The sequence below is a fragment of the Rosa rugosa genome, chromosome 1, assembly GCF_958449725.1.
Source record: "Rosa rugosa chromosome 1, drRosRugo1.1, whole genome shotgun sequence".
Taxonomy (NCBI): Eukaryota; Viridiplantae; Streptophyta; class Magnoliopsida; order Rosales; family Rosaceae; genus Rosa; species Rosa rugosa.
The window spans coordinates 48723349-48749544 of record NC_084820.1 but is presented as its reverse complement, the minus strand read 5'-3'; the positions used below and the strand labels follow the sequence as shown (position 1 = coordinate 48749544).

Sequence of the window (26196 nt, the reverse complement as noted above, 5' to 3'; positions counted from 1 at the left end):
CTTTAGACCACAAAAACATCAGCTTCTTTTTATGCTATACCTATTTTGCCCTCAACCTTCTCTCTCTCTCTTTTTCGATAGAACTGATACGTTTTCAATTCTCATTTCCACCTTCTCTCTCTCTCTCTCTCTCTCTCTCTCAAATCAAGATGTTGTTGCAGACCTCAGAGGACATGGCGCGACTATCCCTCACAAACCAAATCGATATCGTTGCAAACCTCACGAGATCGCCAGAACTGAATCTCCGACGCACGACGCCGTTTCTCGACTGGATCTCCGACGCACGAATTGGATCTCTGATGCACGACGCGGACTGGAACCAGATCTCCGATTCTCTCATCTGCCTCTCTCTCTCTCTCTCTCTCTCTCTCTCTCTCCGGCGAAACACTCCTCTCCACCATCACGTCGGCGACTGGAACTGAATCCCCGACAGACGCGCCGTTTCGCGACTAGATCTCGGACGCACGAAATGGATCTCTGATGCACGATGGATCTCAACCTTGGCTCCGGCAGCACCCTTCCTCAACGCCATCGCCGATTCTGTTGTCGTTTCCATCTCCATCACCTTTCTCAGTCGAAGCCGAACCAAACGGAGACAAGCCGGAGTAGATTCTCACCGTCTCCGTGCATGAGGACAACGTCGCCAGAATATAGCTCACCGGAATTGATCGTTCTATGGTTTGTTGTGCTAAGTTCTTGATTTTCTTATAGATTTGTGATTTGAATCATGTATTGCTACTATTTTTGGAAATGGCAGAAATGGAGACGGTGAATTTTACAATTGTTTTGATTTCTGAGTAGCTTTGTATTGTTTTGAGTTATGGTAATGAAATTGGATCTTAATTTTCTGCCTCATTGTTCAATTTTGATCTTATGGTATCTATGTTTCTGATGGTGTTGTAGTCTGGTTTGTATTTTTGTTTTTGTGGTTGAATTCTGTTTTCTGATGGTGTTGTGATGTATTTTGATTGATGAATAATGAACCATTTCTTGTATGTTATTTGTTGCAGTTAGTAACTCTCTATAACTGTTATAGCGGCTTTTCAACATAGTGATAGTATCTTTCTTTGTCTATGTTAGTATTTTTTCAACATGATGTCAATAGCTTCTATTTTCATTTTCATTATTTCAAGTTAGCAGCTCCGTGTAATTGTTCCAGTGGCATTTCAATATCGTGATAGTAGCTTTATGTGTCTATGTTAGTATATTTTCAAGCTAATGTCAATAGCCACTACTAGAATTTTTCTCATATACATCGGCCAGAAACCGATGTAAAAAAAAATTTGTACACATGTGTTAGTGGGTGATGTAAAAGATCGGCAAAAAATAGACATCGGTTAAAAACCGATGTCCCATACTACAATAAACATCGGATTAGCTTCTAGAATCGATGTTAAACTGCTATTATGATCACAAAATGGTGTTTTTAGATAATGTTAAACCTTCATATTTATGCATTTAATGCTTAACAAAATATAGGTCCAACAGCACTAGTATTCATTTTAACATCGTTACTCAGTCTAGAAACGATGTGTTATATTCTCTTACACATCGGTGTTTTTGAAGTTTGCCTGCTGTTTATAACTTTATGGGTACGTGCCATATATCACACTATTTGAGATTGAATCTACATTCTTTTGTATTACGCGACCGATGTTCATTATTCTATTAAACATCGTTTCCTTTTATGAAGTGATGTCCATTTTTCTATTAAACATCAGTTTTTGAGGTTGGCACCGATGTTCATACTTATACTAGACATCGTTTTTAATTTAATAAATCGATGTCCATTGATTTGTTTTACATCGTTTCTTACACAATGTCGATATCCATCGTGTTGTTTTACATCGTTTCTTACTTAATAACTCAATGTCCATTGAGTTGTTTTACATCGTTTCTTACTTAATAAGTCGATGTTCATTGGGTTGTGTTACATCATTTCTTACTTAATATTTTGTTATCCACTGGCTAATGGGACATCAATTTTTTCTTTTTGAACTGATGTATTAGTTCTTATATGACTTCATTTTTATAGTTATATATAAACTGATTTGTAACTATTGCTAATGAGAATACATATCGTAAGTAAATAAATTTTGATTAATGTTGATGCTCAAAGTACATAACAACATCCCAAGTATTTCTATGCATAACATGTCGAAATAAAACAAAAATTTAAGTCTAAATGGTACATAATACTAGAAACAGAAACGAAAGCAAGCCTCGCCGTACTTATATCCCATTTGTTCTTCTGTTTTCACCTGCAAATAAAATGAAATGAACAATTAGCTATAACAAGAAAAACAGAAGGAAAGAAAGGAAAGGAAAAGGGAAAGACAAAAAGACATTGAGCTTACAAGACATTCCTATCCTAGCATCAAGGCCTGCATTTGAAAAGAAGTAACATAGTGTGCCAGTGTGCTACTTAAAGGTTGTGCTAAAGAACTGGTACAAAATTTTTTCTAAATAACAGTGGGATCGGAGGTTCAAATCTTCATTGAAAAGGAAATATAATACATCAGTCACCATTTGTATGCTCCTGAAGTTTTTCCATGAGAATTTTGGCCTGCAAATTAGATTCAACGTCACATCATTTGCGCATATATATCAATCAGAAAGACCAATCATGGAACACTAAGTTCCCAAGCAATACTTAATCTTGGCGTCTCTGTCCTTCAAAGCAAATCTTTGGATGCTTATGCTTATGATAACACTTTTTACAATATAAAGGTGATCAAGAACTTTAGATTAATTACTGGAAGTACCTGGTAAGAAATCATGATTACATTAATATGCACGTGCCTAGTAAAGTGGTAAACTACAAGTAATCTATACAGGATGAGTCGATAGGCTGCCTGGCTCTTCTTTCCCTAGTTTATCTTCCACTTACAACCTAGGCAGCTCTAGAGAAATCATTTTAAGAAACACAGTTTATAGACACTACAAACACAGAGAAAGTGGCCAAACTTTACGGACAGAAAATTGGTCCTATGGTAAATTACATGTGATGTCTGCATGGAATGACGGCATTCTTAAAGCCAACTGAAACTTTTCTGGTCATCATCATAAGAATTGACCCATGGAACTATAATATGTTTCCAGAATATATCAAGTAAACATCACTTTAGAAATCAATAGTAACCATATTAAATGATATGTGCACAAGTGTGTTTGTGTACATTCGTATAAATGAGAAACATTTGATTTGATTCCCATCTAGCTTTTTCACTACATGGCAAATTACTTCTTAAAAGGGCATCCTATAATGCCTAAATCAAAAGTTTTGGGGTTTGACTACCTTTAAACTACATGGGAATACCATGTAGTTTCCACACAAAGAACCAAATATAACAACAATGTTTTGGTAAACAAAAGGAATGATCTACATAGTAGTCTCAGTAAGTTCATAAAGTCTCACCCAACTAGCAGAGTTGCACACCAACTAAATAACTCCCAACACTAATATTAGCAGAGAAAAAAGTGGCATCAACCTATCCTTTTTAGGATTTCCTTTCAATGCAAGGATCCACACAAAGAACCAGATATAACAACAAGGGTTTTGGTAAACAAAAGGAATGATTTACATAGTAGTCTCAGCAACACATTTCTCAAAACAAAATTGCAAGAATGGTGTTTAATTTCTTACGTGATGGTTGCAACTAATCGCGTAAAACAATGGGATCGTAAGGAGTCAATGGTATCTTCTCCAAAAACCATTGTGGATTGTACCACCTTTTCAGCCGTCCTGCACACATAAAATTGTAAATAAAATGTACTTAAGGCAGACAAAGTTGAAATTTTATAAATTCAGCTACGGTGAACTAAGAAGAGGCATCTTGAAAGTTATTTGTTAACCAAATGAATATACAAAAAGAAAGAAACTTCTGACTCAGACTCAGGAGTTTTCTGATTTACACTTACAGATACAAAGTCTTTCTAGTGATATCAAAATATATATATATATATATATATATCCTTATAAAGCATGTCCAAACCCCCAAGTATAAAATGTATAATAAAGTTTGCTAACATGTTTTTGTTTCTTCAAGTGAAATAATAGAAGCATTTGTTCCCCCTGCTTCTAAATTGCTGTCAAATGGGCAAAAACATCATAATAAATATGCGGATCTTAGAAGATTTATATTTAAACTTTTGCTGACTAAAAGGCTGTTAGTTGATTCATGAACCCAAATCGTTATTAGTAACTAGAGCTCAGCTCAACTTACCTTGTTTGCTAGAGTATAAATGCCCAGGAGGAAAAGATATCAATCTTTCACAATCATCACTTATAGCTTTCATTTCTGAAGCAAACCAAATTGATCCTGCAAAGAAAATATAAAATAGCTTAAATATGCAAGATAATTAAAGCTTCAGCATATCTAATGATCAAAGGTTAAATACGAATGATCAAGGCTTTAAAGGAGGGAGGTAAAAAACACTATAAAAATAAGCCACAAACTCTTTTATCAGTGTAAAGAAATACTGAAGCAGCAGTCTACCAGTTTGACTGCATAGCTGAAGTCACTTAAGCATGGCTGAAGTCATTGATTACTTACAAGATGCGCTATCACTTCACAGCCACTGCCAGTTCAGAATTGATGACCCTTTAATGTTTCTCTCAACTGCTTGTGGTTATATATCTCACCATTAACCTAAAAGACAGCTCCAAAAATCAAGTAGAAGATTAAGTCAATGTAGTCAGATAAATAGATCGATCAGCCAAACCAATTATACACTCTAAACTCTGCTCATCTTAGTAAAAGCCTCGGAAAGAGAACATTAGCATCAAAGTTAATCAACAGTTACAGATTTAAGTTACTCAGTCAATCTAAAACCAGTTGCCACTAGCACATGTAATGGACTAACTTTCCATCCTAATAACCATGAATCAAACTAATTTACAGTTCGAAACTCAGAATCCACGACTCAATGTCAAGAGTTCGAAACTCAAGCTAATTTAAATATCCCATTCTAATTCTTTTGGTAATGAAAATGCATCGATCATCTCTCAATTCTAGCTAAGCAAACTGTAAATTTCATCTTTTCTCCAATACAATACAGACTAATCTTCATCCAAAATTGAAGTTTGAGAATTCAAATGTGAAAGAGAGTACCGTGATAATAACGGTCTTGTCCTTGTTGCAGAGTGGTTGATCTCCTGAGGCAGGGTCCACAATAACCAATCGCTAATGAGCAAGGTAACAATCCCCATGGCAATGCAACCCGCTCCAATCAGGACCGCGATGCCGCAACCTACACAAACAGCAAAATCAACCACTCAACAACTAGCCAGAACAAAATCAAACAGATTCGATTCGAGAGACGAAATGCGATCAGTTACAGGCGCGAGAGTTCGAAAATGCTAGACCGCTTGGCCTGAGAGTTGTCTCTCTTGAAAGGTTGAAAAAATGTGAATACCCAGTCTTTCCCAAGCTTCTGTTTGAGAGGATTTGACGGCGGCGGCTGTGGCGGCAACAGACTCTTCAACTTAGCTGCCGGCGAAGGCTTCGAATCCAAGGCCGTATAGTTAGATCTGAAGGTGCAGGCGTTTTTCTCCTTGGAGGCTTGCCGGGGCTAGGTTTGGCGACTGGGGAGGCTCCATTGTGTCCATGAGAAATTGTTGTGTGGCATAGACTGAAATCCCAGAGAGAGACGGAGAGGGTTTTAGAGAGAGAGAGAGAGCGAGCTTGCCAGCTGAGGCGATGGCGCTGGAGAGATAGTAGAGGGAGTGAGCGGAGGAGAAGGAGGTGTTGGTGGCCGTGAAAAGAGAGCGGAAGAGGAAAGAGGAGTGGGCTAGGGTTTTGAGGAAAAGTCGGAGAGATGGGTCTTCAGTTTTGTTAGAGATAGTGAGTAAGGATGAAAACGGGCTGCCAGAGAGAGTGGGAAAACTGACCAAGTGTGTGGAAACGAAAATTTTGTTCCCCGCGTATTGAAATTTTTAACTTAGTCTTTTCCGCGTTTTTGAAAATTTTTGATTCAAAATATAGACATCGGTCAACAGTAAAAAACGATGTTAGTTATATTCATAGAAATCGGTTTTTGAGGAATCGATGTTAATGACATTGTTTTACATCGCGTGTATTTCTCACCGATGTAATTGTCGTGATGTCTATGAGCATAATTCTAGTAGTGAGCTTTTTTTTTTTCAAATCAGTAGCTCTCTGTAACTATTATAGTGGTTTTCCATCATAGTGATCGTAGCTTTCTGTACCTATGTTAGTAGCTCTCTAATGTTAGTGAGAGTAGCTTGTTGGTGTTGGTGACAGTAACTTTTGGTGTTGGTGAAAGTAGTTTTCTGGTGTTGGTGAGAGTAGCATTTGTTGCTGATGACTGATGAGAGTAGTTTTTGGTATTGGTGACAGTATCTTTTGTTGGTGGGGATAATAGCTTTTTGTTTTGGGGAGCATAGGTTTTTTTGGTAAGGAGTATCTTTTGTTGTTGGTGATAGTAGCTTTTGTTATCTCGCCAGAGGTTACTGGAAATCTCACCAGAGTAGCTTTTGTTGCTAGTGACAGTAGCTTTTGTTGCTAGTGATAGTAGCTTTTGTGACATCGCCGGAGGTGGCCGGAAATCTTATCAGAGTAGCTTTTGTTGCTAGCCACAATAGCTTTTGTGGTCGCCGGAAGTTGGCCGGAGTTCGCCGGAGACCCGCCGGAGTTGACCGGAGAGGAGAGAGAGAATGATTGTTGTTTTTGTACTCTAGTGGCATTTATGTAAATATATTGGTTTTTAATATCCAAAATATAACACATTTTTTAATCAAGTGGCCTTATGAGGGAAAAAAACTAGTTGGTGGCCTTATGGCTTAAAAAAACATTCAAATATGCACTTATATGTAATTAACTCTTTACCAGACAATTAATGAAAAGTTTTCTTTCATAGTTTTCTTTCATACTTCTACCTGACACAAAATTCTGCCAATTCAATAGCTTCTTCCAATGTCTTAAATATTGATCCACTGCAATGGCTCCTTACGAAGAGCATTCTTGGAGAAGCAGGAATGACCACACAAGTCTAATAATCGTGATGGGATCGCTCTAGGAATGACTTCCAGGAAATCCCTCAACCTTTCTTGCCTATTCAGTGCCAATGGAACAAGCTCCCTTGCTTGTGATTGTTTGGCTCCAATTTTTCTTGAGCTGGTCAACAGTCTCTTTTCTGCGCGGGCGTGCCAGCACCGTTCGGGTGCGGTCGTCGGGGGTGTCCCTTGACCTGACTTCTGTTGAGCGATTGTGGATGAGGAGAGCACCAACCTCGTCGTGGGATTCTTTGTGCCTCGTGGTGAGGACTTTTGCTGAGCTTCTTGAAAATCACCAAATCGATACTCGATGTTGTAGATCGAGCAGAGCGAGAACCACCGGGAAGTGAGGAGAACTTGCTAAAGCGTGACTTTAGCTTGGCTGGGTTGCTAGGGCGTTACCCTTGCTTGGCTGGTTCTGTAACCGTTGTGGTCGCGGCACTACCGTCGGCTCCCGAGGAGACTAGGACCGAAGCACGTTGACAGAGGGTTTGGTGGCACTGAAAGTCGGCTTCTGAGAAGACTAGGACTAGGAGTGTAATCACCGCTAAGAGAAAGAGAAAGAGAGGGAGAGGAGTTGCTCTTAGAGAGGTTTGCTCTAGAGAGAACTTAGATCATCTTAGAGATGTTGTTGTTGAATGTGAATGTGTGTCTTAGAATGAGAAGAGAAGGTGTTTATATAGGGAAGAAAAAGAAGAGTGAAATGATGAGTGGAAGAAAAATAATGAAAGTGGAATATGAAAGTGATTTGTAAAATATGGAAAAGATAGAGAAATGATGAAATGAAAGCAAGGCATGAAGGTGCAACAACATGGAAGTGATGATGATCTATTAAAGAGATTGTCTTGAAAAATATATCCAAGGAAAAGAAGAAAAGCATCTAGCTTTCTTCATGTGGGTAGGAAACATGAACATGTGAATATTGAGCTGGTTTTAGGTCAGTTTCTGCCCCTTTATTCCTTCAATTATTTCTCCAACAAGTATTCCGAATTTCACTATGACCTCTTCATAAAAAATGTTCTATTATGAGTGTAGATCATCCTGACAAATTTTCAGATTTTTATTCCATGTGGTTGGGCCGAAAATGCTGCTGGACCTCTTACAGGTCCAGTTTTCCAGTTTTGCTTCTGTAGAAAATTGGGCTGATTGTTTGAAGGTCTTCCACTCAAAAAAAATCTCTTGCACTCTTCATAAGAAATGATCCTTGGGCTGTCTAGAATGGATCTGGAAAGTTTCAGCAAATTTCGATTTCATTTGGTTAGTCTGCCACCCCTCCTTCCTTGTCTAGCTCGGTTTTTTCCTAGCCGAAGTAGGAAAATATGCTAAAGTTGACTTGTCATACTTCCATAGTAGGCTTTATTTAGCCTCTAAATATATATTTCGAGCTTGTCGACAATATATAGCTTGAGCCACTGACATTGGCTCAATTTTTCCAAGACACGCCTTGTCAGGCCAAAATGCTTATTTTGGGTCCAAACAGTGATAACCATTCTTCCGGTGACCGGGTATCGTTCAAAACCTCGCTGCCACCTTCTTCCACCATGATTTCAATCTGGGTATTAATCAAATTGGATACGAGAGCTAGACCAACTGAAATTCGAAGAAAACCAAGCTTTCTAAGAATGAAGCAGATGAGGAAATGCGAAGAAAATATGGATGCATATAAGTTTTTGAGTCTTAGTTTACCATAATCTGAAAATTAAGCTTTCTGATGTATATCTTATTGTTATTGAAGGATCCAAATCTTATTGTTTGGCTCCAATTTTTCTTGAGCTGGTCAACAGTCTCTTTTCTGCGCGGGCGTGCCAGCACCGTTCGGGTGCGGTCGTCGGGGGTGTCCCTTGACCTGACTTCTGTTGAGCGATTGTGGACGAGGAGAGCACCAACCTCGTCGTGGGATTCTTTGTGCCTCGTGGTGAGGACTTTTGCTGAGCTTCTTGAAAATCACCAAATCGATACTCGATGTTGTAGATCGAGCAGAGCGAGAACCACCGGGAAGTGAGGAGAACTTGCTAAAGCGTGACTTTAGCTTGGCTGGGTTGCTAGGGCGTTACCCTTGCTTGGCTGGTTCTGTAACCGTTGTGGTCGCGGCACTACCGTCGGCTCCTGAGGAGACTAGGACCGAAGCACGTTGACAGAGGGTTTGGTGGCACTGAAAGTCGGCTTATGAGAAGACTAGGACTAGGAGTGTGATCACCGCTAAGAGAAAGAGAAAGAGAGGGAGAGGAGTTGCTCTTAGAGAGGTTTGCTCTAGAGAGAACTTAGATCATCTTAGAGATGTTGTTGTTGAATGTGAATGTGTGTCTTAGAATGAGAAGAGAAGGTGTTTATATAGGGAAGAAAAAGAAGAGTGAAATGATGAGTGGAAGAAAAATAATGAAAGTGGAATATGAAAGTGATTTGTAAAATATGGAAAAGATAGAGAAATGATGAAATGAAAGCAAGGCATGAAGGTGCAACAACATGGAAGTGATGATGATCTATTAAAGAGATTGTCTTGAAAAATATATCCAAGGAAAAGAAGAAAAGCATCTAGCTTTCTTCATGTGGGTAGGAAACATGAACATGTGAATATTGAGCTGGTTTTAGGTCAGTTTCTGCCCCTTTATTCCTTCAATTATTTCTCCAACAAGACTTCATTATATTCCTTCGACTTCTTCATATGAAATGTTCCACTATGAGTGTAGATCACCCTGGTAAAATTTCAGATTTTTTGGTATAGTGGTTGGGCCGAAAATGCTGCTGGACCTCTTACAGGTCCAGTTTTCCAGTTTTGCTTCTGTAGAAAATTGGGCTGATTTTTTGAAGGCCTTCCACTCAACAAAAGTTCTTGCACTCTTCATAAGAAATGATCCTTGGGCTGTCTAGAATGGATCTGGAAAGTTTCAGCACATTTCGATTTCATTTGGTTAGTCTGCCACCCCTCCTTCCTTGTCTAGCTCGGTTTTTCCTAGCCGAAGTAGGAAAATATGCTAAAGTTGACTTGTCATACTTCCATAGTAGGCTTTATTTAGCCTCTAAATATATATTTCGAGCTTGTCGACAATATATAGCTTGAGCCACTGACATTGGCTCAATTTCTCCAAGACACGCCTCAATTTCTCCAAGACACGCCTTGTCAGGCCAAAATGTTTATTTTGGGTCCAAACATTGCCCCCCAGACCTCGAAGTCAAAGGTCCTTGTCTTGACTAAAGAGGTCTTGAATCAGCACTCCTCTTATAATGTCGTTGCTCCAAAGCCACTTGTATTGGCTTGACTAAAATTACTTGAACAGTGGCCTCTCTCCCTCTTAATTATACATAGTGAGCATACATATATTAATCGCCAGTGTTCCTTCGCGAACCATCCTTTGCGAGGCCATGTAATTAAAACCACTTCGCTGCCAACAATTCGCAACCCAGCTTTCGCCACAATTATTGGCAAAAATATTGATTTGACCTCCTCCACTGCTAATACCATACTAGGCATATTAAATGCCTCTTGTATATGTGCCCAGACCAATACCAATGGCCTCTTAAGTATATTAGCAAGTTCCATCCACTATTAGGCAAGAACACAATTTTTTGCATCCTCCGCGACGCACAAATTTGAAACTCTTTTTGTATTTTTGTATTTTTTGTATTTTTTTTTTTTTTTTTTTTTAATAAGACATTGTGAATCAAGGTTTAGACATGCGGCCCAAGTATAGTCGTCTAGACACAAATTTTCTTTCAAATCCTTTGGGCAACCTTACTGAAATGGCCAGGTGGGGGAGGGCGAACAAGAGAGGCAAAATCCATTTTGGCATGAGCTACTCCCACATAGTGGTTTAGGCCCATTTGCACGCACTTCTGGATTCAAGAACCTGTCATGAACGTTGTCCCCTTTCTAGACACCATTTCACATAGGCTATACTTACTAAGATGAGAAAGGCCATAAGTGTGAAGACAGTTCAATAAGTGTTAATAAAAGCCGCCCTTAACCTTAAAGGACCTGAACTAGGCACCAATAAGGAGTTTAGGCCAATATTAACAAAAGAGACTTCACCTATTCCGTATTCACAAATGACGAAAATAAAAATGAAAAGTGAAAATTGACAGGAAATTTAAAAACAAAGAAAGAAGTTAGCAGCACTATATTTGGCTAACCTCCAGAAGGCCACGGGGGAGGCCATCTATGCTTCACTCCAAGCTCCGATGTATAAAAATTTGTAGGGTAAAAATCCCTCCTGTGAGAGCTTGTAGGAAAAGAACAAAGATACTTCTCCTTGAAGAATTTGGAGGAATTTGGCTCGAGAGAGGGGTAATCTTGCCCCCCAAGTATCTTTGTTGGTTGACGAGGCATGATCTTCAATTGCAATTTGGGAGATGACGGTGTCCCAAGATCGGCTTTGTCGCCAACTGTCGCCAACTTCTCTTGATCAAAGGGATGATCATGGGTCATATCTTGCCCCCCATGCATCTGATCAGTAGCCACATATTTGGCTTGATCAGTGGAGACATCAGATATTTGTTCAGAGACAATTTTCTTGTCTGAAGAACAATCTTGTTGATGACGTTCTCCATAAGTAGCCTCTATGTAAGGCTGTGATTCAACAATGGGCAAGCTACTTTCTTCTTCTGCGACGGGCTGGTCGAGTGGAAGGTTTTTGCTTTTAAATTGATCGCCTCTTATAGGCAATTCAATTTTGGTAACACCATCTTCGCGCGCCGCTTCTTGACTTTTCAAGGAGCTCTCTAGCTTTGTGTTGATGGCGTGAACCTCCCCATGTTGCGAATCCACATGAGTTGCAGTCAGATTGGCGTCATTCTTGTGCATGGTCGCGGACTCCGATGAGGTCTGTTTGTGCTGGGTCGCGACGACATTCATCGACTGCTGGTGGTTTTCTTGGGCTGGTTGGGTCACGTCGGCCAGCTGCTCCCAAGTCTACCACGGCTCTTGTTGGGCTGATTGGAAAAGTTCATCCATCCTCTTCTGCTGCGCTGCCAGGACATTTTTCAAATTCGCATAATACGAAGCAGTGTTCTGTTGAAAGATAGCAAGTCGCTCCTCTATGCTCGCATTCTCCGGAATGGGAATGGGCACATAGCCTTCTATCGTCGCCATGACTTCAGGAATTTCTTTTGGTAAAGATTTTCCTCTGGCATCCCAATGATGGTGAACACAAAAAGACTCTGATGTAGTCCCACCGGGTGTGCCAAAATGTTAGTTTTGAAGCCCGGTGGTTGAATGTGCTTCAGGAGAAAAGACTCTGATGTTGTCCCACTGGGCGTGCCAAAATGTTTGGCTCCAATTTTGCTGCAGCTGGTCAACAGTCTCTTTTCTTGCGCGGGCGTGCCAGCACCGTTCGGGTGCGGTCGTCGGGGGTGTCCCTTGACCTGACTTCTATCAAGCGATTGTAGACGAGGAGAGCACCAACCTCGTCGCGGGATTCTTTCTGCCTCGTGGTGAGGACTTTGCTGAGTTTTCTTCTTGTTAACACAATCGATACTCAATGTTGTAGATCGAGCAGAGCGACATCACCGGGAAATGTTGAGATCTTGCTAAAGCGTGACTTTAGCTTGGCTAGGTTGCTAGGGCGTTACCATTGCTTGGCTGGTTCTGTAACCGTTGTGGTCGCGGCACTACCGTCGGCTCCCGAGGAGACTAGGACCGAAGCACGTTGACAGAGGGTTTGGTGGCACTGAAAGTCGGCTTCTGAGAAGACTAGGACTAGTAGTGTGATCACCGCTAAGAGAAAGAGAAAGAGAGGGAGAGGAGTTGCTCTTAGAGAGGTTTGCTCTAGAGAGAACTTAGATCATCTTAGAGATGTTGTTATTGAATGTGAATGTGTCTTTTAGAATGAGAAGAGAAGGTGTTTATATAGGGAAGAAAAAGAAGAGTGAAATGATGAGTGGAAGAAAAATAATGAAAGTGGAATATGAAAGTGATTTGTAAAATATGGAAAAGATAGAGAAATGATGAAATGAAAGCAAGGCATGAAGGTGCAACAACATGGAAGTGATGATGATCTATTAAAGAGATTGTCTTGAAAAATATATCCAAGGAAAAGAAGAAAAGCATCTAGCTTTCTTCATGTGGGTAGGAAACATGAACATGTGAATATTGAGCTGGTTTTAGGTCAGTTTCTGCCCCTTTATTCCTTCAATTATTTCTCCAACAAGACTTCATTATATTCCTTCGACTTCTTCATATGAAATGTTCCACTATGAGTGTAGATCACCCTGGTAAAATTTCAGATTTTTTGGTATAGTGGTTGGGCCGAAAATGCTGCTGGACCTCTTACAGGTCCAGTTTTCCAGTTTTGCTTCTGTAGAAAATTGGGCTGATTGTTTGAAGGCCTTCCACTCAACAAAAGTTCTTGCACTCTTCATAAGAAATGATCCTTGGGCTGTCTAGAATGGATCTGGAAAGTTTCAGCACATTTCGATTTCATTTAGTTAGTCTGCCACCCCTCCTTCCTTGTCTAGCTCGGTTTTTCCTAGCCGAAGTAGGAAAATATGCTAAAGTTGACTTGTCATACTTCCATAGTAGGCTTTATTTAGCCTCTAAATATATATTTCGAGCTTGTCGACAATATATAGCTTGAGCCACTGACATTGGCTCAATTTCTCCAAGACACGCCTCAATTTCTCCAAGACACGCCTTGTCAGGCCAAAATGTTTATTTTGGGTCCAAACACTTATAAATCGTAGTTTGAATGGAAAACTATTCTTCTTTTTTTTGTCCAATCCGATGGATAACGGCGTGTTGACATTGATTTGAAAAGAAAAAAAAAACCTAAAAGATGAGACAAGCTGATGTGGCGATGATCTAACCATTGGAATATTTCAATGATTATGATTTTATGAAATTCATAACTTCATAAATACATACACTGCAGAACTTAAATTTTGCTGGATTCATGTATTAAAAGAGAAGCCTACAAGATGAGTGACTATAATTAAAGAGTACAAATTAGTGCGGAAGTTCTTATTGGAAAAGGCATGTGTATATATGTATGTTTTACAATAAGATACATAATTATAACTATAATTATGATAAGAGAAGTTTCTAACTAAATTCAAAGAATCAAATTAAAAGTAGAGAGCACATTTGTGAAGAGATTATCTTGAAGAGAAGATCATGCATGATCACCCGAGAGCATCAACGATAGAGTTAATTTCACGAAGAATATGGAATAAATTAGAAAGAGGAGGCTAGTCTTTTAATATCTCCAACAGTGGACTGCCACGGAGTCCAACTCTTTTGAGTCATTTAATTGATGTGATCAATGACAATCACATACGGTTAGCGTATGAAATCGATCATGATGTGATGTTTGAACCAGAGCAATCAAAGGGGAAGAGGTCATCTTTGCTACGCAGCTAGCTATGTGCATTCTTGTGATAAAATAGTATACAGTAAATGTGAAAATTTGATTGAAATTACACTGATGTGATTTAAAAGCTAGTTTTGTAAAATCATCTTGCTAAGTTCTAAATTATCTCATACAAAGAAATTAAAGTTTTATCTATGTATGTATATCCCATTTGGGTTTGATAACTTTAAGACGCTCCATATTTATTTGAAGATAATGTATTTCGATTGTTTTAGACATTGCTTGAGTCAATAAACTTTTTGACTTTATCATCGGAGCTCCTCTACATTGGTCTTTAACAATATATATATAGAGTGCAATTGTGTTGCACACTTGCACGTGATCACTTATATAGCTTAAAATATAAACAAATGCTGCTATTGTTAATATCATGTGTTGTTCTTAATACAAAATCTCAACGTATTTCAACACATATCTAATTGAATAATTTCTTTTTTAAGATCGAAAATAATTTATTAAACTTGTCTTACAAAATATTATCAAAAGTATCTTGACGTCCACATTAATCATTTAGTTTTCAAATTTTAGACCGTGTATTAATGTTTTTTTTTTTTTTTTGACTTTATTAAGGGGAATTCAAAGGCTTCCTAGGCATAAATCATTTCGGCGCATGTGAAATGCTCCAATTATGCATTGCAGTACAATGCCTGATCACTGTGACAGTTTCGGGGTTCAAACCTAGGTTGGGGAGCACACCCAACTAGGCAAAAACCACTAGGCCACTTGCAGTGGTTAGACCGTGTACTAATGTAGTTAGTGGTCATTGGTTTTTTTTTTTTTTTTTTTTCCTGAAAGAAAATACATAGTTTTGGATCTAATACAACATTACGTATTTTATTTGGATCGAAACAAATTCCAAAATTTAGGAAATGCAAAAAATGTACGCCCTTTTATATATTCTTGTGATTCTTTACTGCGTTGGCAGAGTTGAAATTTCCAAATTCCAAACCCAGAAATCCAAAACACACATTGACAGATAAAAATAATCATATACAGAAAGTGACACATCATTGCACATCAAAGAAGAATAGAAACCCAAACCCACCTGCATCCCAACCTAACGGTCCTCCCCTTCAACCCAAACCCTTCTTCCCAATCCCACCACTTTCCCACTTCCCAATTCCCATTCTCCAATCCCCCCCCCCCAACGTCCTCGATCCTCGTAATGCACTGGGTTGGATTCGTTTTGGGCATCCGACCCGAGCGGGGGAATGATCCGAGAGACTAGAATTCCTTGATTCAGGGCCTGATTTGGGTTCGATTGGAGATGAGTACGCCAAGGCAGCTTGTGAATGTCCGTGACCTTGTTGAGGAAGCCAAGAAGCGAATTGTCTTCCTCGCCGTTTGCGTCGTTGGCCTCTCATATCTCATGTCCTGTAAGTCGGTTTCTTTTTCTACATCTTTTTGTTCACGTTTGTTTTCGAATCGAAAATCGGGTATTGGGATGAAGAGGTTATGCTCAATTTTGAATTAGTTTGGTGTTGATATTGGATTTAGGGTGTCTGTGAGGATCACAGTGTTAATGTGCATTGTACGGCTAGTAAGTTATAAGACTATTCAATTTCGGGTAACTGTTTCAATACTTGAGTTTTTGCTAAGTAGTGGGGCAATGCGCAAATTGGATCGAGGGCTTTGACATGGGTTCGAGTAGAATGCATTTGTATTTAGATAAGCAACAACTGAAGCTGTGTCTAGAGCTAATCGGGTAATTATTGCATATTTGAATGGTGTGCTAGTTCAATATAGTTGTAGGTGGCATTTTTAAGCTGTTACATGCCCCGGCATGCTTTGGTATTTTGATTACTTGTGTTAGAAGCTAGGACGCGCTTGCTGTATGTGATGTTCATGCTGTTTTCTTTCCTTGTTATGCAGCTTAGTGTTGTTGTTGTTTTTATTTCAGTGACAAGCTCCAATGTTTTGGTCAACTTGCCTGCTGCTGCTTCCTTGATTGTAATCCTTCGCTACTTATCTCTGGATTATGAAATGCGAAGAAAAGCCGCAGCATACAACAATAAACCACCCCCAGCAAATAATGCTTTCCAAACCAAACCAGTTCCATTGCCTAACACTGTTGGAAAGTCTGAGTGGAGAAGAAAAGTTAATTCTCCTGTTGTTGAGAAAGCTATAGAACACTTTACCAGGCATCTAGTTTCTGAGTTTGTGACAGATCTATGGTATTCTCGTCTAACACCAGATAAACAAGGTCCAGAGGAACTGGTGTGCATTATCAATAGTGTCCTTGGGGAACTTTCAGCACGCGTGAGGAATATAAATCTGATTGATCTTCTCACAAGGTTATTGTCACGAAAATAGCTTAACAGGGTGTTATAAATATAGAATAGAATGATTTCTGAAGATATTATGTTACGATGATGCAGGGACCTTATCAATCTCATATGCTCTCACTTGGAACTTTTTCGCATAACACAAGCAAAGATTCCAAAGCAACAATCAGAATTGATGACAATTGAAAAACGAGATATGGAATTAAGACTCGTCTTGGATGCTGAAAACAAATTGCACCCTGCTCTATTTTCTGCTGAAGCTGAGCACAAGGTTGTTTGTTTTCGCTTAGTCAATTTGTAACCTTATCTGGGACGACTAAGGTTTTGTCCCTCCTCATATAATCCAGTTTCTCAGTTTTGATAACCATATTTACTGTACCGTGTATCTACAGGTTTTGCAGCATCTGATGGATGGCCTTATTTCTCTCACATTCAAGCGTGAAGATCTGCAGTGCACTTTGTTCCGTTATATTGTCAGAGAGCTTCTTGCTTGTGCAGTAATGCGTCCTGTCCTAAACTTGGCTAGTCCAAGGTATTCATTCTTTCTTCTTTGCTTCATGTTTCTTTATGCTCGGATGCTGTTAAATTGTCTCTTCCATTTTTGTGTGACAGGTTTATTAATGAAAGAATTGAACAGTTGGTCATAAAGATGAACGAATCTAAAGGTGTTACCACGGGACAAAAGGAATTTCTATCCAAACAAGAGGAGTCGTCGAGTATTTCATCCGATCACTTCTCTAGGTACTTAGACCCTTCTGTTACAGGTGTTGAACTTGTGCAATTGAAAAATGGACAGTCCAGAACTTCTGCAGACAGACATGCAGCAGAAAATGTGAATGGATCAAAAGACCCATTGCTTTCGATTGATACTCCATCTTCTCGTCCATGGAACTCATTGCGAATGAACTCCCAAAGTATCAATGAAAGGGTTGTAGAACAGCATAACTCAGGAGGAGAATGGGGAGACATGTTAGATCTGGTATCTCGCAGAAAGACTCAAGCCCTTGCTCCTGAAAATTTTGAAAATATGTGGGCAAAAGGGAGAAATTACAGAAAGAAGGAAGGTGAAAATTCGATATCGGCGCAAGTCCCAAAGGGTTCTTCCGGAGGGAAGTCGATTGCAGGGGATCATACTAGGGAAAAATCTAATCCCACCGATAAGCAAAATGTATCTAAGCTCAATCTGACCTCTCAGTCAGGATCTACCAATCAGGTTAAAGTAAACAACTCTTTCCGCCCGGAAGGTCAAAACATACCGAATCGCTCTCCAGGTCCTTTGTATGAGGAAGATGATCAACACAGTCCTTTGAGGTTGGTGGAGACCGACTCAGGAAGCAGTACTTCTTATACTTCTGAAGATCAAGAAAGTGACGGTGCAACAGGTCTTGATTCTCCTGGAACTAAAGTTTGGGATGGTAGAAGTAATAGAGGTATGACTGTATCTCACATCCATCACCCACTTGAAAATTCTGAACGTCATATTGCAAAAAAGACTGGTAAAGGGAATCAGCGCTTTCAAAGGTCTAGGCTGAAAAAATCTAAACCAAGCAATAAGAAGTTGCCTGTTTGGCAAGAGGTTGAGAGAACAAGCTTCTTGTCTGGAGATGGGCAGGACATACTCAAATCTTTAAAAGGGCATGCCCATATTGAGGACTCCAGCGATGATTCTGAAAATGAAAATTTTGGTAGAATTAACAGTGGAGCAGCCACTTCTTCATCTGCACCATCTGTATCTGATAATTCCCTGAAAAATTCTTTGGCAGTGGATTCTTTTTTCAAGTTGAAATGTGAGGTACTTACCTTTAAACTCAATAACTTGTCTTGATCCTGCATGCTTATATTTTGTTTTCTGTTATAATGATGAACGTTGATTATGTACTGCATATCTTCTGCTGCAGGTATTGGGTGCAAATATTGTCAAGAGTGACTGTAAAACATTTGCTGTATATTCCATATCTGTGACGGATGTAAATAACAATAGTTGGTCAATCAAAAGAAGGTGCTGGATAAATCTTCTTATATAGTATATAATATATTTGGTAATGATAATATTCTAATTTTTTTAACTCAAAATTATTGGTTGTTCTCTATAGATTTCGCCATTTTGAGGAGCTACATCGGCGTTTAAAAGAGTTTCCTCAGTATAACCTTCATTTGCCACCAAAGCATTTTCTGTCAAGTGGTTTGGATTTACTTGTTGTTCAAGAAAGATGTAAATTGCTTGACAAATACTTAAAGGTTAACAATGCAATCCTACTATTGACTTACATTCGTTTTTCATATGTATTTGATTTGAATCATGATGGTCAGCTTATTATATGAAAAGGACGCCCAATGTTTACATAGCAACCTTGTTTGTCTCTGATTTGCTAATATTCCTTCTTGGGCTATGCCTTTAATGATTCAAACTTGCGTTGCCCATTGTCTTCAGGAGCTTATGCAGCTTCCAACAATCTCAGGGTCCATTGAAGTTTGGGACTTCTTAAGTGTCGACTCCCAGGTTCAATACTTTTTTCTTCTTTTGGGTGTTGGTTAGGCTGCATTGATTTTTCTCTGAGAAGAGTTATGACTTTTCTATTCATGGGAAATATGCTTATCATGTTTTATCTTTTGATGCAGACTTATTTATTTACAAATTCATTTTCTATAATCGAAACACTGTCAGGTGAAAATCAGTTAACTGCACAATTTTAAATTCATTTGTCTCTTTCCTTCTTGTTACTAATTCTGATTTATCATTTGTAATTTTTCTAGTTGGCCTAGATGATAAGCCATCTGAAAAGAGTAAAAAGGCTTTAAATTTCGGTGAGCCTGTGATTGATCCATTTTCCTTGAAGAGGGAACAAATTGGCATTGGAATTAAGGATTCTACTTTACAAGTGAAGAATAATGCTGTTGGAGATGGGCTAAGATTAAATGCAAAAGGCTCTTCTTCTCCGGTCCAAAATCCTGGCAAAGATTTTGGAAAGCCACTCAATACTCCTGGCACATGTTCAAGCACTGGAGGACAAAAACAGGCATCTTCTCTCATGAACTCAGGAAAGACTTCAAAAGGAAGGGAGGAACAGGAATCTGAATTGTTTCTTGATGCTTCTACAGACCCTACCCTTCCTATGGAGGTAAATTTCCAGGCTCTATGATTCTATCTGGTTTGTTTTCCTATGACTTTGATACAGATATATACTCATGTTTTTAGAGTTATTGCACTTGATCATCATCTGATGTGGTATCTTTCCTCTATAACACTCTTATTGATGCAGTGGGTGCCTCCAAATGTAAGTGTTCCGATATTAGATTTGGTAGATGTCATTTTTCAGCTCCAAGATGGTGGATGGATCAGGTACTTTTTATATGTCATTTTAGAATAATACATGCAACCTGAAATTCAGTTCAACAAATTCACATGGTAGTGCCATTTGCATTTTCTGAAACCACAGGCGCAAGGCTTTTTGGGTGGCCAAACAAATACTACAACTAGGGATGGGTGACGCCTTTGATGACTGGTTAATTGAGAAAATCCAGCTTTTGCGTAAGGGATCGATTGTTGCTTCTGGGATTAAGCGAATTGAGCAGGTACTTTTTGAAGTTGATTGTTTCTTAGAGTTACAATGAGTTATGAAGCTCATATAAAATAATATATAAATATATAAAATTATTTTATATATTTATGTGTGTGTGTGTGTGTGGTCCTTTTTTCCATTTTCACTAAATTACTTAGCTTGCTTCGTCATGTACTTATTAGTGTTTCAGATAGATTTAAATTTAGTGGTTTAGAAGGTTTACAAGTTAACTTTTGCAAGTGCAACTATATTCTGCTTCCAGTTATTCTCACTGATGCCAGTAATGGAGATTCATTAGATTAAAGTACAGTTTTCTGTAACCAAAAAAAAAAAAGAAAAGTAGTTCAGTTTTCAGTATGAAAAAGTTGGTGCTAGTGTTTTCTATGTAGCCAGGGCAACAGAAGTTCAGATATTTCTAGAAGGGATATATGGTCTTGAATTTAGAATGCTAGGTGATTATGTGCTTTATCTTTAAGTGTGATGAATATTTTTTTTCTTTCTCTTTTTAGTTAGCAATTTAAAGAGTAAAAAAATTATTTAAACTGTATTTGGTGTGGATTTTACCCCCCCCCCCCCCCCCCCCCCCAAAACAAAAAAAAAACAGTAAAGACTACTATATTTCATCATTATAAATAATAACCTTTACTTTAAATCGAATATGTTAGGGTTGACCTTTCGGTATAAGTATTGGTTAATGCATCTCTGTTCCCTTTCTTGATATCATTATCAGTCCAAAGCTTCTATTAGTTCCTCATTCGAAGATAATTGTAAATTAGAAGGTTCTGTTAGTGTTAATTGGATTGCCATTTTTTCTAAATAGATACTCTGGCCTGATGGAATATTTATAAGCAAGCATCCAAAGCGACGACCGCAGCCATCTACAAATTTACCCCAAAATTCACCTCAGGGTCAGAGACCCATAGCAATATCATCCCCTAGACTCGATGAGCACCAGCAACAGGAAGCAGATCGACGTGCAAAGTTTGTTTATGAATTAATGATTGGTAAACATATGGCTCAGCACAACCCATAATTATTTTCTGCACTTTACGTGCAGAATATCCATTCAAATCTGTGTCTAATAATGTGATTGTGGCATACTCTGCATACTCATACTTTCTACTTCTGAATGCACAGATAACGCACCAACTGCTATTGTCAGTCTTGTTGGTACCAAGGAGTATGACAAATGTGCCAAGGATCTCTATTACTTTCTTCAGGTAGTTATAGACATTAGATAGTTAAGAATGCCGGTTATCTCTGCCTGTCCTATCTCATTTGTAACAACTTCTTTTCTTTTCTTGGGCAGTCATCTGTTTGCTTAAAGCAACTGGCTTTTGACCTTCTCGAGCTACTGCTTTCATCTGCATTTCCAGAGATGGAACATGTATTTAAGCAGGTGCATGAAGAAAAACATAGGTTTGGTGAGTTCAAAGCACAATAGTGGTGGGAGTATAGTTCAATTTTTGAGACAAAATACAAGCATGGATCTACTTGGTATGACAACATGATTCTGTTGTCTGCTTAGTTCATTTTGAAGGCGGTTTTATACGTTTCATTTGTATTGGCGACCAAAGAATCAATTCGTTCTTGTCTGAATTTTGTAAGTAGCTCTTAGTTAGCTCCTTGAGGAAATTCAATGTAAATCTTCAGATTAGTGAAATATTAATACGAATTTCCATCTTTTTTTGCCCGGTAATAATACAAAGTTCCTCTCTTTACCTTATTATAATAGAACATACTCATATTATACTAATATATTGATCAACTTGATATTTGACTTTGCAAACCTGCAGTCAAGTTATTCAACACAATTAGATCTTTTCAGTATGTGAGGAACACCTTTGCTGATTCCTAATCCGTCACCCTCACCTTAGACAACTAGTCAGTGTGAGACTAGAGCCACCTTGATTGCCAATTTGCTCTGAATGAGATGACATTTGCCAGTCATCAGCAAAAGAGTTTCGCCAAGGACCTATTCATCAGCGAATGTCATCTTCTTGGCAACGGTATGTGGCAAGTCAAAGAGGCAGACCGTGTGTAATTTTACCCATACTACATTTCTTGTCGACAGCGATACAATTGTTCTTGTGGATATAAACAAAAACAACACCAAGGCAAACTCATTCAAAATTTGCAACAGTGAGATTATACTTCAAAGTGATTGTGGTGGATGATATTCTGCCTTTCGGATGAAAAAGATGCTTTAAAGCAGATCAGTAGGGTTTAGGAGCAAATATTGTTGCAGTTTGCGAGCATAGCTTGAGAATAAAAAAATTTGTTGAGGACTTGAGGTCTGTTTAAAAATTAATACTTTACCAAGTGATCATATCTCTGGTAACTAGGCCATTTACAAACGGGCAAAATTTGACCCAAACGTCCACCTTAAACGATGCTAGGTTAGTTACAAACTGTGCATTTGCTCTTACCAAAACAACTAGTCCAAATCATAGTAATGGCATAATGGCATGTCGCGCCATGAGGTTAATAGATGGTGCGAAGCTGTAAGACACAAATCATATGATTTACCTTTCTATTCCCGAGTGAAATAAATGCACCTTCATCAATACATAAAAATATAAGCCTCCAAAAGATTCCATATCAATACATAAAAATATAAGCCTCCAAAAGATTCCATACAATGTCAACAAGGGCAACAGAACTTGGTAGTTAAAAAACAAACTGCAAAAGAACCTCAGTGGCAAGAAAAGATGGTAATTAAAGGGTTCAAGGCTAAAGCAATCGTGTTTATGACCAGCCCTGCCACTTAAAAGATGGTGGCAACTAGGATGCTTCAACAAGGTTATCTAAGACTGAAAAGCATGGATGCAACTATCCCTTCATTTGAATTCCAAGAATACAAGATATAGACTAACCATCACTAAGCCAACAAAATCAATAGCACCAACACTACATTTAAGCCAAACACTACGATTCATCAACAGAGCACGTTTTTTTTTTTTGGTTTTTGGCCCACTGTCACATTAAAATCATATAAAGCTTAGAAAAACAGACAGCAAAGCTACAGTTTCAATGACTTTCTAAATTACTTAAGAGACCGGCCAATCAGTAGTTAGCATTCGGATAAAAAAAAATTCAACTTAATGGGTTATTCACAATACTAGGATGAGACATAAGCACAAACAAATGATAATTCAAACCAAGAATGTAGTCCATTCCTCCAAACGAGTTGAGCATTCATAGTCAAAACAACAAAAACACAGAATTTCTGATAATATCAAACCATCATGTAATTAGAAAGTAAGGACTAGTGACTAGTCTGATACATTTCATGTTCAAAACTCAAACCAACTAAAGCAATAATAGAAGTTTTGCCCTCGATAATAACAATAACAATGTTCTTAAAGAACTTGTCCAGAATCATAAAGCGCCCTAGTAAAGCTATAACCACCGGTACCCAAAATGACACTCTCACATACTTAAGCAGAAGCTGCAGCTCCCTTCTTCCTTGGTGCAGCTTCGGTACCTGTTCAAAACAAACCAATTAATCGCAAAACTAAAACCAGACCAAACATCAACGATGCACAAAACAAAAACGATCAATACCTTCTCTGAAACCGCTCTTGAACCTGCGTGGGACATTGCGCAGATACCTCATCCTTCCGGTCCCCGTGGTCTTCCTCCTGATGGCCTTCACACTCCAGTTGACTATTTCCAAAAACCAAGCACACCAATCAAAAACCCAAAACCCACAACAATTCTAAAGGCAACAACTTTACTACAAAACCCTCATCAAAATCAAAAATTCCTTTTCTGGGTACTCATAAATCCTAACCAAAACTCCATCTACAAGAACAAAATCATGAAGCGAGAGAGAGATAAAGAACAGGGTTTCGTACATTTCCTGGTGCGGGCAGCTGGGTAGGCACAAGCGGAGCAGCGACTCTTCTGGAGATGGAAGCTGCGACGGCCACACCTCACGCAGAGGGTGTGGGTCTTGTTCCTCCTCTTACCGAAACTTCCAGTTCCCTTACCCTGTTTGATGGAAAAACCAGTCAGTAACTCCGATCTGTGAAATCGTAGAAGAAGAGAATTGAGAGAGAAAGGGTACCATGGGTGCGGCAGAGAAACCCTAAGCTGCTACTGAGATGGAGTTGTTTTTGACTAGAGCGCTGGAGCGGCGGAGAGGGAGAGAATTTATATGAGGGAGAATATGAGTGTGTTAGGTTAAGGTGGAACTCCGAGTCTGGCAAATTTGGGCTGCAGATTGGTTATGGGCCTCATGCAATGGACCTTCTCCCTTCTACTAAATCACCAAATACCAACAAGTTTGGGTGTAGAGCTGAGTCATTGTTTTTTTTCCAAATTCTAATCAAGGACTAAAATATCAAATATCGATAGTCAAAAAAACGGAAATTTCGATCTAAGCAAATTTTCAGAAAAATGATGGAAATTTAGAAAGTAACATGGAAATCATTAATGAATTTTCATGAAATGTATGAAATGTTTACATGATCAGTTTCCTATAATATTTCAAAAAAAATGTTTGACAAACTTTTTTTTTTTTTTTGAATAAAAGTTTGACAAACTTAATTGTATAATGATTGTAGTAATTTGGAGTATAATAAGATACATGACAAAGATATAAAATTCTACATGAGAAATCTAAAAAATGATTTAAATAGGAGATTAGGAGAGTTAGCTATTAATTATAATAATATTTCATAATTAAATAGATATGTTAAAAAAAACATCGGTCTTTAAATAAACAGAAAAAGAAGTAGAAAATGGTCCATAGAAATACAGAGAAAAGTTTTTTTTTTTTAATAGAGCCAAATGTTTACTAGTTAGCAAATTAGGTACATAGAAAATTTATAAGCATGGAGGGAAAAGACTCAAAGGTCTTCCTATAAATTTTTAAAGTTTTTCTCTTTAGATGTAGGGAAAATTTTGCAAACAGTACACCAAGTAAATGCCACTAATAATTTCCATACATAATGTTCCAAACCGATCATTTTGGTACCCGACCCACTTTGTAGACATACCGTCATTGACGCCGTTTACTCTTATGTTATTATTCATTTGTCAGAGGATAATTTAGTACTTTTACCTCTCTCTGACTTTGATTCTCTCTCTTTCTCTTCCTCCATGGCCGCGACCCGAAATTTTCCCAATCCTTTACCTACTCTCTTGTTATCTTTCCTCCAAGCTCTTTTGTAACCAAACCCAATCCCAATATCATAGGAATTAACTCCATAATTGTAAGTGAGATCCATTACAAAGTTCGTTTCTTCCAGCCCGAATCCGAGGAAAGCATCTGAGTACTTCTCTTCTGGAATATCCCTCTGCCACAATAGCTTCATCCCAAGAGCCTCAGTGTAAAACTTGGTGGTGCGCTCGAGATCGCCGACGCGGCGCTTGTCCTTCTTGGGCCATTCCAGAAGCCCCGGAGCGACGAATATCCTCATCAATTTCTTCTTCTATCGTCTGATTCATCAGAGTGAATGGGAGCCGTTGGATCCGCCCACGATTCTTCCTCCCCTCACCTTCATCGTCGCCCGCCGCCGCCCGCCTCCGCCCGCCTCCGCATCGCCAGCAATCGTAATTGAAACCTTGAATTCTCCAACAACAATATCAAATCGAATTTCAAATTTCTTGATCAAATTGGGTTTCTGCAATTAAAGGTGAGGGACTGGGTTCGATGCTTAGATCACAGAAGTAAGGTGATAGAACTTACTTTGAATTTCTTGGATAGCTAGCCATGCCTGAAGACAAAGCTTTGCCTTTGATAGAGAACATGATGAACAAGAGGGAAAGACAATTCGCAGGGTTTTGCTACTAGTATATTTATTTTATTTTTTAACAGAGTTAAGCCTTCTCTGGTTCACTCTCGTACTCCATATCTTCCTTACTGACCATAGCCATCAATTCAACTATTACAGCAACAAAAACCCTAGATTGGAGTTGGAGATCTTGAACAGATGAACCCAATAGAGAGAAGATGTGGGAAG

At 38.7% G+C, this 26196-nt stretch overlaps 2 protein-coding genes and 1 long non-coding RNA gene across 5 annotated transcripts; 1 reads left to right on the top strand and 2 right to left on the bottom strand.

Annotated features, from left to right (window-relative positions):
* Window positions 1-2082: 2082 nt before the first annotated feature.
* LOC133739788 (uncharacterized) lies at window positions 2083-5741 on the bottom strand. 2 transcript variants are annotated; one of them, XR_009860823.1, is made up of 7 exons: window positions 5342-5741; window positions 5115-5253; window positions 4557-4652; window positions 4227-4322; window positions 3647-3745; window positions 2358-2566; window positions 2083-2261 (listed from the first exon to the last, which is right to left on the bottom strand). It is a non-coding gene; the product is annotated as an uncharacterized LOC133739788 (long non-coding RNA). The 2 variants fall into 2 exon arrangements; XR_009860822.1 differs by having other exon boundaries at window positions 2083-2566.
* A 9603-nt stretch (window positions 5742-15344) lies between these two features.
* LOC133725216 (uncharacterized) lies at window positions 15345-21950 on the top strand. Of its 2 annotated transcripts, none has more exons than XM_062152371.1 (15): window positions 15345-15755; window positions 16252-16673; window positions 16758-16935; window positions 17057-17196; window positions 17277-18456; window positions 18563-18663; window positions 18758-18902; window positions 19096-19164; window positions 19284-19329; window positions 19419-19783; window positions 19925-20004; window positions 20102-20237; window positions 21045-21228; window positions 21362-21444; window positions 21534-21950. In XM_062152371.1, the coding sequence occupies exons 1-15, from the start codon at window positions 15672-15674 to the stop codon at window positions 21666-21668; spliced, it is 3348 nt and encodes a 1115-aa protein (XP_062008355.1). In that variant the 5' UTR covers window positions 15345-15671; the 3' UTR covers window positions 21669-21950. The 2 variants fall into 2 exon arrangements, with proteins under 2 accessions (XP_062008355.1, XP_062008356.1); XM_062152372.1 differs by having other exon boundaries at window positions 15349-15755; window positions 16280-16673.
* Window positions 21951-23450: 1500 nt separating this feature from the next.
* LOC133739779 (large ribosomal subunit protein eL37x) lies at window positions 23451-24455 on the bottom strand. Its single transcript, XM_062167587.1, has 4 exons — window positions 24297-24455; window positions 24085-24220; window positions 23792-23893; window positions 23451-23711 (listed from the first exon to the last, which is right to left on the bottom strand). Exons 1-4 carry the CDS (start codon window positions 24297-24299, stop codon window positions 23665-23667), a joined length of 288 nt encoding a protein of 95 aa, XP_062023571.1. The 5' UTR covers window positions 24300-24455; the 3' UTR covers window positions 23451-23664.
* Between the last annotated feature and the right edge of the window lie 1741 nt (window positions 24456-26196).

Excerpts from the sequence above, each read along its gene's own strand:
- LOC133725216 (XM_062152371.1), top strand. The coding sequence starts at position 15,672 with ATGTCCGTGACCTTGTTGAGGAAGCCAAGAAGCGAATTGTCTTCCTCG. Across the intron at positions 19,165-19,283 it reads TCTTAAGTGTCGACTCCCAG|ACTTATTTATTTACAAATTC; the intron begins GTTCAATACTTT and ends CTTTTGATGCAG. Across the intron at positions 19,330-19,418 it reads TATAATCGAAACACTGTCAG|TTGGCCTAGATGATAAGCCA; the intron begins GTGAAAATCAGT and ends TAATTTTTCTAG.
- LOC133739779 (XM_062167587.1), bottom strand. Across the intron at positions 23,894-24,084 it reads AGCTGCCCGCACCAGGAAAT|TCAACTGGAGTGTGAAGGCC; the intron begins GTACGAAACCCT and ends TTTTGGAAATAG. Across the intron at positions 23,712-23,791 it reads CAAGAGCGGTTTCAGAGAAG|GTACCGAAGCTGCACCAAGG; the intron begins GTATTGATCGTT and ends TGTTTTGAACAG.